At 32.3% G+C, this 18,554-nt stretch overlaps 1 protein-coding gene across 1 annotated transcript in view; it reads right to left on the reverse strand.

Moving 5' to 3' along the window:
• The window catches only part of Smp_057530 (subfamily S9B unassigned peptidase (S09 family)), a gene marked incomplete at its 5' end in the record, with an annotated part of 41,809 nt that overhangs the window by 16,744 nt on the left and 6,511 nt on the right, over nt 1-18,554 (reverse strand). Inside the window, 9 exons of the mRNA XM_018798667.1 lie at nt 62-185; nt 840-943; nt 4,872-5,032; nt 6,899-7,031; nt 10,370-10,481; nt 11,610-11,659; nt 13,120-13,194; nt 15,831-15,946; nt 17,211-17,306. Coding sequence (XP_018653586.1) covers nt 62-185; nt 840-943; nt 4,872-5,032; nt 6,899-7,031; nt 10,370-10,481; nt 11,610-11,659; nt 13,120-13,194; nt 15,831-15,946; nt 17,211-17,306 — 971 coding nt within the window. The remainder of the gene's footprint in view (nt 1-61; nt 186-839; nt 944-4,871; nt 5,033-6,898; nt 7,032-10,369; nt 10,482-11,609; nt 11,660-13,119; nt 13,195-15,830; nt 15,947-17,210; nt 17,307-18,554) is intronic.

Below are 18,554 nucleotides of genomic sequence, written 5' to 3' on the forward strand. Positions count from 1 at the left end.
ATGGAATGCAAATCGTGTTTAAAAAGGAACTCTTGGATAAAAAAAGTTTTGATGAACTTACAACCCAACTTTGATTCAGAGATTGACTGAAGACGGTTATCCAACCACGATTCTGAATACGGTTAGTCCATGCATGTACAAAAATGTCATCATTCATCCAGAGCGCCATTGTCAGTAATCCATCACTATACACAATATAATAAACATAGCAACTCGTAAATCATTGATTTATTCCAGAATAATTCAACATGGTAGTTCAGGAGGATTTAGTTTCCTTGTTTTTTAATTCACATACAATAATATAATGTACACGCATATAGAGAATGAAGTGCTACATGATTAGTTTTCTGATGAAACTTGATAGATTTCGGAATATGAAACACACTGAGGATTTCAAAACTCTTTTCATACGTCATTGCAAAATTAGGCGATCTTGTAGCAGAAACCACAATGATTTAATTTCAGTGTGATATTTAAGCAAAAAATCATAATATCGTGTTTTATATTTATGCATATAAGTAGCAGGGCAATAATTATAAACAACAAATAATCTGACACATGTGGATTGGTTTGAGTCGGTACACCATGTCAGCACAGAAAGATGAGATGATCAAAAAATGTCAACGTTGCAGAAGTAGTAAAAGTGTGAGTGGTATTAGGAAACGTAATGCTCTAATTGTTAGTTTGCAGATGTAGTTGTATAATTTAATGAGACTGCATTGAAAGTTATTTTTATTTAATCACTTGTATATTTGATTAATCAATGCTGAGATTCTTGGTGTACATAGAATACAGTTAGTAATAGATATAAAGTTATATAGATATTGAAATACGCTCACCTAGGAATTTGTTTAGGTCGCGGAATTACTTGAAAGTTCATAGTTTTCATATCGTACAGATATAAGGTAACCACAGGACTATTATACAAGGACGTCTCGCCTGCCTAAAAAGTGTATAAAATAAGAAAATTATACCTTAATTTTCAGTCATTTGAAAAATTGAACAAAATTTTCAATCTTTGTAGTAAATGGACATAATTGTTCCATTATCATAAAATTATATCATTTAAAAGTCTTCTATAGATATAATGTGGTTTAGTGGGTAAACCACTTATAGCACTCAACGATCATCCTCGAAGTTGAATAAAAGCCAGAGTAGCACTACAATTAAGACTAAAGGTGATTCAATTATAACTTGGGTTCAGCGTATTATGATCTTGTCAATGGCAGGGTCTCTTAACTCAATCAATAAATAAAGAACTTTGAGGAGAGAATGATCGCTTGAACACTGCCATCATTAAAGTACTTAAGAAATATAAGACATTTTTCTAACTTCATGATAAAATTAAATTTTAAAAAAATATTTATGAAGCATAGAACAGATAATTTAGACCAATAATTTAAAGGCGTAATTTTGTATAACTCGTTAACATAAATCATATCAGATGGCATTTTGTTGACGGTTAGAAATTATAAAACAAATTAGTGTAAGATTCTGGTCTAATTAAATCACATAGACAACTAACTTTACTGAATTTGGAACAAAACAAAATCTCTGAGACTCTTTATGGAAGGTAATCTATTTCTTTCTACTGAGAAACGAAATACCGTTAACAAATGAAATATTTCACAGTAATATTTGTGTGATCTAGTACCTCATAAAGACACCTTTATAAAGAATGTGAATGATCTTACTGTATGTATTTCAGTTTCTTCTCATTCTAGTTCACTAAATGATGATAACATCTTAATGGTATTAAACATAGTGCTCATACATTTTCAACTGTTAGCTTTAGTCTAATACAAGAAAACACTCCGTTCAAATAACATGAAGTTTGTACTGTGGGAGATTCTGTGATAAAAATGACAACAATCTTGATGAAAATTTTTCTTTCCATCTCCCTCACTATTGACATTTTTTATGACTACCGATAAAAGTTTTTCATTTGAATTATTATATAAAGAATCCATGTGTTTCTGGTACTACTGAAGATTAACTTTCATTCTTTTTCAGTTTTGTATATTACCTCTTATCATTTACCATTCCTCCGAAATTTAAGAGCCGATCCAACCAGAAACGTCTACTATAGGACCTATTTCTTATTCATTTGTGTGTAGGTTATTATCTTATCATGAAGAATTAATTTAATGCAATTTTACGTACTAATTTCAAGCAATTACGTAAACAAACATTTTATGACTTATAAGATGATGTAGAGGAACCTATTTAAATAATAAGTGCCAAAAATATCATATTGTACTAAACTTGCAATATCGAATAATGTCATTGTTTTTATCATTATTTAAATGACTATAAGTTTAATTGGGTTGTTTTGGTTATCAATGACTACCAGATGAATACCTGTCAAAAACATAAACAGCTTTTCTATCCCAATTCGGAACTCTCTAACAGTAATCTCCTACGACGCGAGACATGATCTGGATCTCAACATTCAGTTCTGATTGAAAACTTGATACTTTTGGACCACCAATCTGGAATAAAATACTCCACATATTTTAATCTTGTTGAATTTGAAATATTGTGTTATATTCATTAAATATCGTTAGTGACTAGTTGTCTCATTCCTGACTTAACTGGCTTGACAGATTACGGCTTCTGAATGGAATTTCGGGAAAGCAAAGACGTTGTTATATCGAGTGCGTGTGTGCCCTGTTTTATATATGAGGTGATGATTCCGGCCAGTCAGTGAGGAGTGAATTATCGATCAGAGCAATGATACACAAAAGCCGTATGAGCAGTCTTGAGTACTTATCAGTCCTGCTTTCTACCTAGCTAGACAGTTAAGTCCAGAATACCAATAACAGCCTCTGCAATGTGAATCATTATTCTCAAACATACTGGGTTTATATACCAAACAAACTGACCACATCGTACCATAAAATAGAAAATAACATTTGTACAAGATTTAGCCAAATGTGACTGTGAATAGGGTGAACAGTAATTAATGGACTAAGGATAACTCAAGAATGGTAAATCGTATAACAATAGTCTATAGGTCAAAATAAAGCTTATCATAAGAAGGACACGAACATGAATAGTTTAGTTACTTAACAATTATACAATAGGAAATTTACATATCATATTGGTCCATAAATAGTTCTCAGAGTTACCATTCATCAATCTCTTCGGGATATAATAGACGTATTTATCAGTTTAGATGAGTCTACAGTTCTTGTTTTTCCAGTTGTTAAATACTGCATTTATTTGTTGATACAATCAATTTAAACGATCGTCACATTCAAACTTTATCGGGGGAAGTCGACCATCATTATGGAGTTGTCTAACAAAACATAGCCAATAATCAGTCAGTTCGACAGGTAGTCATTTGATGTCCGGAGAGCTCAATAGTATCGTCTCATATCATGAAACTGAGTATTCTTGGTCTGACTCAATAGAAGAGCATCAATCTCCTCGCTATTTCAGGTACCTCTTGATGGTAAGTGAGAACTAGAACATAACCTAGTTCCCGAGTCTCTTGAGAATTATCCCAAACCATCTGATATCATCAACTATTATTTAACGAATAGCTTTAGGTTTTAACGAATAGATATTCTATTTTTTCTCAAGGCCTTAGACTTTTAAAATTTCCCATCTGACTTTAGTATATAGAGTAACTCTCTTTACAATGAATTAATACCGTACCATTTAACTAAACGATAATAATGAACTATTTAATTGATGAGTTTTAAATGAACGGCAAATATTCTAATAAGATGTTGTGACTAGTTATATTCAACTAACTCTTGAATAGTACTTGTACTACCGTTAGTATCGGGTGGTTAACGTACGATTCAGTCCACGTTGCTGAACTATCGGACTCTGATTCATTGGTCAAGAGATAATGTGGCTACATTGAGACATAAGTGAAACTGACGCATTCCATTTCACTTCTTAAGTGTATAGTACTGAAGAGTCTTTTTTCGAATGCCATGAGACTCTGATGATGGTTTTTAGTGTGAAGACTCCTCAATAACTCAACTAAAAATAGAATAATTTTTTAAAAATAAACTAGTTTCCCTAATCCACACCTAACACTAACAAATCTACAAGTCTATAATTCGACCTAGTCAATATTGATCAAGTAGGCTACCTTAAATATCTTCGAATTTACGCGCCTGATAATCAGAACGGAATTTGAAAACTTGATGTAAACCTCGAAACAAGAAGCCTCGACAAACTACGGAAGCTATTTTGGGGGACGTTATTTCATTTAATTCAAAGCTTGTAAAACTGTAACATTTACTTTTTCCCCTAGTCCATTCTACAGATCATGAGCTTTCGTTTGATGTATGATTCACTGCCATAGCATTTTCTGTTCCGAAGCTATTGTGATTTAGACGCAACCTTTTGTACTCTATTTTCTACTCTAATCCCCCAGTTTTGGACATAATTGTATTTTCCTAATTATTGTACGTTGTGGTCAGGTTATTCATCTATTTATACAGGTATCTTTTCCCACTAATCTGAATTCGGAATTCGAGTGCTAGATCGGGATTGGAATAAGGTGATTAGTGTTCCAGTTGTCCTTGTCTTCTCTCTCTCGCGTGCTTGCCAGCCAATCAGGGATAGAATAGTTTTCGTCTCTCTACCCCCACTTCGAACTCACGCATACTAACCTCAAAGTTAGGCCGGCCAGCCTATTGTGTCAAGGTCTTAATCTACATTAGACAAGTTATACTCGGCACTAAAGTGGGTAGACAGATTCAAGGACGTAACAAAACTCATTACTTATAAGTTGCTGAATAAATAACAATGCATTTATTCATTGTTGAACACATGATATTTACTATATTTCACAGTAAAATAAAAAGAAATCATTCACATCACTCCAACCAGATATTTTCACTTACCATTGAATATTTGATCTTCTTTTTTCCATTTTTGAACTCACGAACATCGTCAAATTTAAGTATTTCATATGTACTCACATTCGTTTCATCAAACGCAGCAACAGCTAGGTAATTTCCACTGTCGCTCCACCATAATGCTTCATTGGTGTGTAAAATTTCCTCTATACATCAGAAATTTCATAAGAAACAAAAGAAGTATAGATTTCTATTTAGCGTTTTTCAATTATTGCCATTATTATCACCTATTATAGCAACAATAATTTTCTACACAATTAACATATGACAACAGTACTTCAAAAAATTTTACTTTCATGGATTTCATAGAAAGAATGAAAACGTTTCAGGGAAAAAACGTTTCTTTCCGATGATATCATTTTCTGAAGCTGTACAATCGTATTTATGCGTAACGTTTTACATGTAGTAGTCAATAGTAAGACGGAGGGGTTCTAAAAAGTTACCAAAGATAGCCAAACTTATTCTAGTGGAGATCAATCAAAATGAATTTTTGTTGGATAATATGGTCGATATCATAAAAGTTCCCCAAGTGTTTGAGAACTGAACTGCTTTTTATGTCCAACGTAACCTGCCTAACAAAGGCTAGTAAACTGATAGATGCATATTGAAGTGCCCTAAAGTGACAGTTTATCCTTGATACTTCTCCGAATGAGTTTCCTACTGAATAAAAAGTCTTTTTCAAGAATCTGGATAGTGTATTCTTGAATATATCAGATGTCGTATCTCTCCTAAATTTGATATCAAAGGATAAAACTTTCTTCGAAACTGTAGGAGTACTTTAATTTGGCGATTTGGTTCTAGATTACTGTCACTGAACTCGGGTGGGAGGTCATTCTCCATAAGTGTTCATCAGATTATATACAGCTCGTCTTCGATTGTGTCTTCAGTCCACATTCGTTTAGCTCTTGGATTTAATGATTAAAAGATTCACTTCGAAAGTATCGTAAAATTCATCACATCTGATATGTGTTAGAAATTAGTGTGAAGACCAGTAATTATTTACAAAATGGGACACACTACTATTTGCTTCAATGTTATTCACACTGATGAAAGTTGTACCATACATTCACGTACGTTAAGTGAATTCGGAATTACTCACCAACCTTAAAACAAGTTAACTTGAATTAGCAATCAACTGAGAACAAGATAAAGTCTCAATTATATGTGTCAACCAGGCAGAACTATCATGTTTCATCATAAGTTAACTAAAATGATTTTCCTTCCTTTCTCAATCTATATAAATAAACATAAACTTGTACGAGTTTCATTCCTGCAATGTGAGGTAAGATAATTACTAGACCTGTGAAAAGCGAACGGGTTAAACCTTGTGACAAAAGTTTGTGTACATATTTCATTACACAAAATAGTACGTCTTTAATGAGCTTTGATCGTGATCTTTCCGATTATTGGTGTAGTTCTAGGTCAAATCAACTATGAGAGTCTTTTTTATCCCTACTTCACTTATCGCAAAAGTTCGTGATCATATTGTGGGTTGAAATGGTGAAGTTACTAGCATCCAATTACATAGGTTATGCAGCAGAGTTTAGAGTAATACTACAGAATAATCAGTATTTAAAGTATTCATATTCATCGTGCTTCGCTTACTAAAAATAAAACGCTTCAAATTGCTGAATTCGATTCCAGATTAGTATCTTAGCTGAAGCTCTTACTAAGCGATGTTTTAGGAGGTTGGTGATTTTTTATCAACTATAGATTAAATCCCGTCTTTTTTATCATGACAGCCGTAAAGGTAACCAACATAACAAAAGAATAATTTCCTCACTCCAACAGGAATCTTTTGATATCGGAAGTCAAATTGACTGACAAACTTATTCAAACTATAAATATACCGATAAATTGATTCGCATTTAATTTTTTTGTGATTTTAATTTCTTCGATACAGTAAATCATAGTATTCTTGCTCTACTGAATAAGTCAATTACCCGAAAAATGGCTTTTGTACAGTATCTTAGTTCATCTTCCAATATAATATTAAACTATATATTACATACCTTCATATAACCAAGTTGATACACCATAAGACATATGACTTTGGGGCATCGATTGTGTAAGATTTACAATTTTCCTAATATTTAAATCAAGTGGATTGAACAACAAGTGGATATTCTTCTGAGCTACAAAAGCCTAAAGTCATACAATGAATGTATTAGGAATTTTAAAAAATATAAGAGTACCAAACACTAATATCAAGAAAAACAATAAATCATTCAATCGTATAATTCAGTGGACGAGCATGACTTAAGGATAGTACGTAAGTTTATACATAATAAATCAGTCATAATCGTCGTTAAAGTGGCTACTAATATGAGTTACCAGTAAGGGAATTTTCGGAGATTGCAGTATTTTTTTAACAGTTGGAACCACAAATCGATTTAAACTAGACCACGATTGAAAACCCTGAAGCACTGAAGTTCCATACTAGGACGAAACGGCTGTGCAGTGCTTCCAGGTTTTCGGTGGTGGTCTAGCTTGGATCAACTTGTGAATTCAACTAATGATATGAGTTTGCCAATTTTCAAAACCACATAAATATAATCCAATGATAATGAACAGATGAATGACAGACATATAGAATTATGATGTGGCAATTATTATGAGAACGAATGATTCGAGAAGTATGCATAAAGGTCGCGTGATCTTTAGTTATCTTGAGCAATTTACAATTTCAGGATAAATTATTATAACAGATTCACTTGGTAATGTTTATTTGAATCTTCCCATTGATGTTTAGGACTGCAGATCATCAGTCTCATATTGGCATATGTGCACACTATGCGTATTGCCTCGATAATACCTTAATTCACAAGCATGGTAAGCAAAGATGGATAGTGGCTAGCAGTGGAACCCGGTACAGACTGATACGAACTGTTGTAAAACATTCTTCCACCTTTGCACGTTTAGCCGTAAGTTTGGTAATTATTTTGTATGTATGCATGTCTAGGTGCATTCCTAGTGTATTTTCATATACATGTTCAAGTTGATTATTCACTATTAATTTTTATATATAGTTGAAATCATGAGTCAATTGATGCTAGACCAGGTCTGTTGGGAGATGTCAACTCACTGATGACATTGGTGAATGGTTGCTCGATTTCGTGGATCGGTTGAAGTTAGACATTAACACAGTTGGATGCCGGCTCAGCGGTCTATTGGTTAAGTGCTCGCGCGCGAGACTGATAGGTCCTGGGTTTAAATCTCGCTCGCGAGGCGGGATCGTGGATGCACACTGCTGAGGAGTCCAACAATAGGACGAAACGGCCCTCCAGTGCTTCCAGGTTTTCCATGGTGGTCTAGCTTCAATTGACACATGATTTCAAGTATATATAAAAATTACTAACAAAATCTCCACAAACAACCCCCTATTCACTATTAACTTTGGAAATATTTTGATCTCCCAGAAGTGCATCTGACATCTATATTCTAATTGGTTGCCTGTAATTCATACATTATTAGGCTTATTTTAAAACTAAATCTTCCATTATTTTGTAAGCTACTGTCTGTAAAGCTACTCTTTTCTGCGTTAATTCGATCTCTTTTTTCACTTGTTCAGTTTACATGTCCACATGAATGTCTTCATGTACAACTAGTATTCAACTCTTTGTTTCTACGTAGTTAACACAAATTGTCAACAGCATATATACAAAGATAAATAGTTTATTTATTTCACTAACATCATCGTCATTTAGTCTTATTGGAATCAAATAATGAGACTTTAAAAGGAGTGCTGTAAGTCAGGATCTAGGGTAAGACAAAGAGTAAATGCATCTGTGTAATTATGATCCAAAGGCGCTAATATCTAACTTAACCCTAATTCACCATATTGCGAAATCCCCATCCATTGAGCGGGGCAGATAGATAATTCGTACCCAGCATGGTTAAACTCCATCAGTGCAGGACAATTACCCAACACATGCAATGGGAGAGGGTGGTGGTCCATAGGTAAATTGTCTGTGTCCAGTACCGAAGACCCTGAGTCCGATGACCGGTTGCAGATTCTTCGCTGTCCACCACTGAGAAGTTTCTTACCAGCACCGAATAGCCGTCCAATTCTTACTGTCTTCCAGCTGTGGTCTATGTGAAGCTTGTTATTTTGTTGGGGAGATCCAGAAAACTCCTCGAAAAACAACCAAAAAAGGCTCTGAAAACACTGAGAAGCATCTTAATCCATCAGCATTCACTAGAGGTTTTGTCAGAAACATCTAGAAAGTGGGAAGTCACATATTGTGTTGCTGAATGGCGATTACTTATACTATGTGGAGTAGCATTCCAGAATTTTCCGGAAACTCAAGGCCATACTATTAAAAACCCTAGATTTTCCGTACAGGAATGAAACTGTGGAGTAAAGTAACTCCTTCCACATTTCGCGCCTTTCTCTCGTATTCAAGTTGCTGTTTAGATTGAGCATGGGAGTTACTAGAAGAGCTTGTGAACCAAATCTAATGCTCAGCTAGAAGACTCATCAGATTTAAACTGAAAATCATACATTTTCAACAATCTCCCCATACTACTAAGTTACAAATCATCTATACTTTTAGTCGGTAACCATGAAAAATGCTAAAACATAGAAACGCTGACAACTGGTATGCATATGCGATTATCAGACATTTTTGCGTTGAAGAAAAGCATGTAGCAATAATATCGTTGCTTTAGTGATTGAAATACCATTTATATAGTTACACTCCTATGGTTAATGCTATATGGCTTTGCTTCGAATGTGCCAAATACCAAAGATATTTGTATATTACGTTATATTTTACCAATATTTATTTATTATTTGAGTATTTCGAATTTCTAGCAGAAAATACTTTCTCACAAGAGTGAATGATCAATCATTTATATTTAATAATATTTGCGTTTATGCATCGTGCACAATGGCATATTGAGAAGAATGCTTACATTTTGTAGACGTTCATAAATGAATGCCAAATAAGTATATAATTTTAAAAACACAGGCGACAACAGGACCCATGAATTTTGTTACGTCCACAAATTTGATAAGCATAAAAATCAAGTTATAGAGTGTTCAACGGAGTGTACTGTGACAATGTAGAATAACAGATAAAGGTTCATCATCATTAATCTGAAATGTGCATTTTACCCTACGATGTATATTTTACGTTCAATAACCATATTACAGATAAATACTTGTTAAATATAAGAAGGATATCATGCTTACATCATCTAAATTCTTTTCTGATTTCAAGTTCAGTGATATTCATGCAGAATCTACGAGTGAATTATATACAAATTTCAGTCAAAGATAGACGAGCAGTACTATAACAGCACTTTCACATACAATCTAGTAATTATGAGACAGTGGCTGGGCTGAAATGGTATGCAAACTAACATTTTTCAATTAATCGATTCAGTATGTCACTTGATGGATTATAAATCCCAACCTCAGGGAGATTTACTCGTTTTTCGAACTGAAACAAATCAATTGAATAAATCACATAACTTACTATACAATTACTTTTTGGCGACCATTTGATAAGGTCTAGAAATGGCTGTTCTGTCGTTTGGTCGTCTACTCCGATTTCGATTCTTCTTTCAGGCCCAGTTCTCTTTGTTACTCTATAGAGAAACATAATGAGTTGAAAGAAACTAGTCAATTGCTTTCCAAAACTAATTGTTTGTTAATATTTCACAATTGTAATTTCAAGGTTGTTATTGTGAAAACAAGGAACTATTTATCATTAATAACTATTAGATTGATTAAAATATTCAAACTTAAGTGATTCGTGGACCATGAGAATATCTTTTCGTAATTAAATCTAGTAAGTTTATGGTATAAGATCAATAACATTACATCATAGAACTGATATAATGAATGGATGAACCTTGAAAGCTAGATGTTGATAAGCAAAACCTGCATATCAACTAACATCATATAAATGTACATGCCGAAATAAAATAGTAATGTTAGTTAACTTATTACAGCCTTACATTGTGATGCCAACGCGAAGGAATAAGTCAAGTAAGTTTTAAAGTCTGGGACAAACAAACCGTGCGAGAAAATTATGCCTAAAAATTACTTAAAATATTTCAAAGTAAAAATCATTATATTCAACAAAGTTACAGATCGGACTCACAATTCCATCCCTTCATAGGATTGAAAGTAAATGTATGGATAAATATAACTAGGTGACATCGTCTAGATCTAAACTTCGTTGCCCAAAGTATACATGATCTGTGAGCACATTTTAACATAAACTAGCAGATGTATTTCACTATAAGGTTTGAGTGAACCCCCTTCAAGCTTGTTCATTGGTTGTACAGCCGCGGACAACATATTTATTTAACCACTGTTATCAATTTGGATTTATCATACTGTCTTTTTAATACAGTAATAGAAAGCGTTTAAAGTTATTTGTATAAAATAATGAGTTGTCAGCGTCTCTATACCATACATACCAAGTACTTAGTTTCAATAATCGTATCCTTTTAGTCAAGCAAACGAATCTTGAATAAGTTCATGTATGGGATTTAGGCAATCTAGGCTTCTCAATAAAAATAATTCCTTGTAAACTGAACGGTAACGAAAAAGCTAATCTATTTTCTTATTACACAATGTATCACCCTATTTTTTACTCAGTTAACTAGATGACATAAACTACATCTCAAACCATCAACTTAACAAGTCTATCGTAAGAACAGTAAATTTGTTTGGAAATACTTATAAAAAAATCATCCATCACTCACGCATTAAGGCGCACTACATCATACTTTGACTTTCCACAACGTCTAGTAGGCTGAAAGTTGAAAAACAATTTCGGATCAATTAAACTTTCACATAATCAGTATGAAAATGAAACTTTATTAGCAACTGTGTGTAGCTCTGATGTTTCTTTACAAAAAAATATGTGTCGAAAATCGTTGAAATCTACTATTTTAGGTTTACAAAAATCTTATTCATGCCTAATCAACTGACTTCTTTTTAGTGTATTTAGTTAAATGATTCCTTGATTTTTAAAACTGATTTCTGGTAACTACTTTTTCCAAGTTTGATGATTGTACCGGTTCCAATACTTTTCATTTTTAAAACGGAGACCTATATTATTGATACTATTTCAACTAACTCACTAAAATATTTCAAACCCTAGATATTCAAGGTGCAGAGATTATACAAATTATGATCACAGAAACTGTTAAATAAGTTCAGAATACAGTATCATAGATACATAATCCATCTTTTTATGTACTGATATTTTTGTTCACATGGCACCCTTATTGCTACTAAAGCTTTTGTTTATCAGAATTCATTCTGTAGAGAATGTATTAACTGGAAGAAAATTATTCTTTTCAATGAAATTCTTATCAGGTTCTTTAATAAATAATCCAAATTAATATTCCAGAAGACAAGTCAGGTTTTAGGCAAATGTATGGGATTGTTATTGGTGTTATTCTAGAAAGAAATCCCAAGAATGATCAAAGCAGGATAATTACGTACCAGTGATGCGACCTAAGAATTAGTATATATTTAAGTTTTGTGACGGACATTTTAAGGCAAAAAAATCATTGACACAGTTCATATTATCTACGCTTCCATTATTGATATCGAGATCCAAAGATTCTGGACTAGCAAAATCTATTTGTATCCATCATTTCAAATGCTTTTGTGGTGCAAGTCACATTGAAACCATATAGCATCTATATTTATTCGAAATATTATTCTTACAATTACGATTATAGTATGAACTCAGTCAATTTAACATTGTATATTAAACGTTCTGATACTAAAAATTTCTCTTTATTTTATAAAGAATTACGAATTCATGTTTTAATTTTCAAAATATTTATGTATAAAGCCTTGGATAACATAACTTTTCCTGTAGCTCTTCTAGAGTTACTGCCAGTCCCAAGCCCGGGTTAAGGAGGAGGGTTGTGCATGGGGTTAGCGACCCCATCCCGTAGAAAGCTAACTCGCTAAAAAAACGCTAAGCAGAATAATAGTTGGATAACATAAAGAAACATTAATTTGGATTAGTTTAGTTCTTTTAACTTACTCCTTGAACGTCTTCACTTTTACATTTGCTACCCACGCTACTTCAAACCATGTATGAATTATTAATTATATGACAAAATTATGTACATACATATAATTTTAGAGAAGGATATCTATTTTACTATTTATTTTTTAACGCACACTAAAACAGAAAACAACAAGGACAAGAAATTAGAGGTGTCACGTGATTAATTATTCCTCACTCACATCTTTCAAATCATATGCTAATATCACTGCCGATAGATCTGGTGCAACGAAATATTTTTCCATGAATGCGGCTTTCTGGATAAGAGTTTTTTTGAAACAAGAGAACGAAAATAAGCAATGGTATATATATATATATATATATATATATATATATATATATAGAAGTATTCTATGACAAAGCAGACCTGACATGTCTAATAAATTGTATTAGTATTAACAATTAAGTAGACTTTCTTTAGAAGTTATGTATGTTGAAAATATTTCTGATTATCTGATACCTGTTGGTGTCTAATATCAAAAATTGACAGAGCTTCCTTGGTAGATGAAAGTATAATATAAAATATTGGCGAGACTAAACTATACTGACGAGCCAGTCAGAAGCTTTCGCGGGTTTTCAAGGTCACGGCGCTAAGTTCGGTACCTGATGCTTACGTACGGTCGGTTTACAACGAATTTTAGAGAAGACGTGATAATTCAGCGTCTAAAAGAGAAGTGATCATAAGATTTTGGCGCGAAATTAAATTATCCATTTGTATAAATAGAGTTTTGGCATTATAGCTGATGTCAGTTCGTGATGAAAACTCTAAGTATAATTCCTAACCTTAACCATGAACTGTAAATCATAATTTGAATTCTTCACACAGATTTATAACCCTCATTTAGTCTTAGTTATTATGTTGACACTCTCAGAGTCACTCTAGCGTCGCTCAAAGGTCGTCCATAATTTATAGTCTCATCCCTAACCCTAAACCATAACCCTAAACCTTAACTCTAACCCTAAACCCTAAACCATACCAACATACCAACAACACTGAAGCTATGTGGTCGAGGCTAAAAGAATTTTTGAGACCTTATCATGGCTCTAGAGGCCGACTACCATGGAGCCATATGGAAGAGTTACTGTACCGTATGCACTATTATTTTAGAACTTCTGAACCTATATCTAACCTTGATAAGTTTTAGAGTCATGTAAAGGAACAGTATCCCTTTTAATTTTTGACTTTAGTATAATAAATTTTTACTGTATACTAACTGTCTTCTGATTGGCTAATATTTCTCAAGGTCATTTAAGATTCGTTCAAAGGTTGTCAGTATAGTTTAGTCTCACCAATTAGAATAAATCAGTTTTTTTTAATTTTCTGCATTACCAAGGGATTCATTTGTAATTTTGATGCACATTCATAAAATTCTCGTTTCATTCTCCAATAGAATCTGACACATTTTACAACTGAATTATATCTATGATCGAATCCTTTTAATTGTCAAAATAAAAGTCAATAAAATCGATAAGTTTTATATGTAGATGGTGTTTCATAAAACACTTGAACAACACCATGTGTTTTAAAAGTGACGTTTTTATTTAGATATCGTTTTTGATTGATTAACACTTTCATTTTATAAACTTTCATTATAAACTGATTGGCATAAAATATCTGTACTAAATACTGGCTTTCAATAAGTGAAAATAGGTTTATGGGAAATATATATGTTTTTTTATTGATCATGCTCTCTCTAGATATAAACCAAACATTTACTAGTTTATTTACGTGTTAACCTATCGTTGAATGGCTTCCATCAGTAAGTGTACCAATGCTGCGACCTAAGAATTAGTATACATTTAAGTTTTGTGACGTACACTTTTAGGCAAAAAATCATTGACACAGTTTATATTATGATTAAAACCCCTCAACAAACTTAGTTCGTGGCTACAGTTGATGTGGTTACAACTGACAGACAGTCCGGTATAGGAGGAATCTGATCAGGTATTCTATTTTACTCTCATAATATTTCGAAAGTACTGTTCATTTGTATCAACGTATAGTTATTAAGTTAATTGTTGTTAGGTAGTGTTTGGTTTCTGGTCTATAATGTTAAGTCACACAAGTCAAGTAGTTTATTTTTCTTCAATTATTGAAAATATAGAGATTTAAGACAAAAAATAATCTGAATGTAATCATCCAGATGATCACAACCGTTCAACAACAAATTTGAAATCGTTTACAGGATGATCAAGCTTTTAACTAATCATATTTGATGCAGTCATCTGGAAAATTTACCATAAAATCCATGGGATATTTAGCAATTTTAAACAACCAATTTATGACTAATTTTGTGTGAATGAATGAACTTACTGTTGAGTTAGTATGCAATGCTCATATAAAAATCATGCTAATTTTAGCGAAATACGAATATTTGCTATCTTTAAAATTCTATTGCTCAATAATGTATTCTAACATATATTCATTCTCAATGGACAAGAGTTAGGTCATTAAAACGTGTGATGCATATATTTGTATTTAAAAACATTTCACTTTGGGTAAATCTGTTGAAATATTTTGTCTTCTGTAAAACACTGTTTTATGGTTTGTTTAAAAGAACTTTATTGAAAATTCTAAGTTTTAGATGTAAATGTCTTTTAAAAAATCAAACATTTCCAAAAATACGATTTATCACTGATGGCTAGACAAAGAACGTTTAGGTATGTTGATTTAGAATTAAAAGAAGCCTAAACACAATTATTGAAAAAGTAGGTAACAACTTTCGTTAAACATTTAAATCAATTCAGTCAGATCAGTGAAATAGCTTGTCATATAATAATCATAAAACCTTAATTTATGGAATGTGTTTTTAGTGATATAAGAAGACCACACAAAAGGCATTTATAAAGGTTGCTAAATCGAAACACTGATTGAGGTAAGATAAAAGCTCACGATAGGTTCAATGATTACCTCTTGTATAACAAGATGCGACAGAAGAAGTGTTTCTTTGAGCGTATTGGTATCCATCACGAGTAAATCTTGTTCTTTTGTTAAATAAACAAAACTATCTAAAATGAGATTGAAATTTTATTTGATAATGACAGCAAGAAAATTTACAGCTTCGTATCAACATCTCATTTTTAATGGCAACATTTATTGACATGAAAAATAATAGTTACTCTAATAAATAGGTGTGTCTTCATTATTTCAGGGTACAATTCATAATGATTAGTAGTTTCCCTTTCACTATAGTGATTAATGATTGACAACAGGTTTGAAGAAGTTTTAGTTACTACATGAACATACAGTTATGGTGTAACTAATCTACGATGAATGCCGGAAGCCATATTTACTGAACAAGCTTATATTTGAGGCAATTTAAGCTCAATCTAGTAGTAACCACTGAATTCACAAAGGAATCTTTTATGTACTTTAGGCAAATCTCTAATTTGGCTTGAAATTATTAAGCGAGAAATCATTTTGAAAATAATTCCAAGAATTTTATTTGAAGTGGTCATAAATGGTAATAAGAATTAATTTATCCAGTGAAGTGTTCATAAATTATCTTAATGGCTAGTTGAATTTCAAAAGGCAAATAAATTTTTTTTATTTTTAGTGTACTATTTCTGGTAACTTGGGATATCTGACTCAATTCAAATGTTCATGTTGAAGAAACTGAATCAACCTGTTCGTAACAAATGATTGGAAACGTCTGGTGACATGACTTAGAATCACTAGCAATGTTGCAGATGCATCCATCCTTTGTCTTCTGCGAATTCATTCTTTCTTCTGAAATCGTACTGTCCAACCCTGATCCGTTTTATGACCTATTATCCGTTTATGACATCAACTACTCTTGCATTTGTCTTGAGATTTTCTATTCAATGTGTTGTTGTGATGTGATTACTTGTACCGATGTCAATATACTATGAGTGAATAATTTGTTAGTAAGCTAACCTTATCTTAAAGATTGACATAGAAATGGCTCTTCTAATAACATAAACATTTTACTTAAATAACAAATGTAGTTTAAATTCTGTGTTAAATAGTCTAAATTCAGTCAGTGGGTTACAGTCAAAATTATCAACACTGTATTAAGGGTAAATTAAAGCTGTAAGATAAAACAGCACCTGTTAACTACTTTGTATTTAAACAATTTAAAAAACTAGCATTGGCAATCTTAATATAGTAAACTATACAAAATGGACAGACATCAGCTAAACAGACGTTGATATCCTTTTAACTGGTCGTTTCAAAGTTAACGAGAGCCTAAAGTATTATGAAAAATGTTGTTTATGTAGACACTCATAATAAGTAAGAACGACATCATACCATTAACAGATTGACTATTGAATGGTTCCAAAAGTTTATTTACGTGCATAAGATCAGAAAAAGTGAACGGTAATCCATAGTCGATCTTCTTCTCTTCTAAAATTCAATGCCAAAAGAAATTAATCAAGAAACGATGATTACGCACTAAATAAAAATAACTAAACACCAGCATTTGTAAGAAGGCAGTTTGTTATAACAAGCAAGCAGAAAAACAGTTGTTAAACACAGTGTGCCAAAAAATCTATTCAGACCAAACTGCCCAAACAATATTTACACTCATGACTTTCTAAGTCAAGTCACAATAATGACAGTTCAGCAAAGAAAAGATTCCTTCCGAATCTGTTATGTACTACATGGGTACAATTGTACTTATGGCTGTTTGACACATAATAGTCTATGATAAAACAAGAAGTCAACGGAGTTACCAAAAACCCAAATTATTTTCAAATTATGAGTGCAAATTACTATACCATGATGATAATCTACAAATAACTTTTACGATAGAAATATGAAAGATAATCTCACACTTAACAAATTAAGCGAAGATAAAGAAGAAATGAACAGGTGTTAAGAACTGTTTATAGGATAGAAAAATTAAGTTAGTAAGTTAGTACTATGGCAAAATAAGCAACTGAGCATATCTATTCTGAACAGAGAGATCAGGTTTGAATTAAAAATAGATCGATGGTACCACTACATCCATCGGAAGCTGGATATATAATTAACTTCAGTGGTACAAAATTGCTAAATAAGGTTTCGTTACTCGCAAAAAATGACAACAGAAGGCCTGCATATATGGTCAAACCTAGACAATGCAAGTAGATAGAACGGAGAACATTTAGTTGTTTAACGGTAGCTAATGAGGAAAAAGTGAATAAATATTTATTTAACTATCCCTTTTTCCTATGTTATGTAGACAACAACGTAATACTTTCATTGTTTCCGAACAAGTTATTGCGGTTCGATATGTCATGAATATTCTGTTTAACATAATCAACACAATCATATATTTATCATTTTATTGCCATATTATTCGTGCTCTGACAATTTTTGCTTGTAATTACCTTACAGATTGACCCATCTCCTTCACAATCATAATAATTCATGATAATACTTTACTGGATTACAAATCCTTAACTCATAGACCATCAAAATTATATTTTTGAAAAAAAACCAAACAGAGGAAATGTCTTTTTTCAATTAGTTGTCGATCATAGAACTACACTAATATATATGTTTATCAATGATAAAGTCAGTAGCAATCACTTAGATTATTAGACAATAATATTAGAAGTTCCAAGTCTATATGACAATAATTATGAATCAGAAGGGTTTTCGTGGAGA

This window comes from Schistosoma mansoni, chromosome 7 (genome assembly GCF_000237925.1).
Source record: "Schistosoma mansoni strain Puerto Rico chromosome 7, complete genome".
NCBI lineage: Eukaryota > Metazoa > Platyhelminthes > Trematoda > Strigeidida > Schistosomatidae > Schistosoma > Schistosoma mansoni.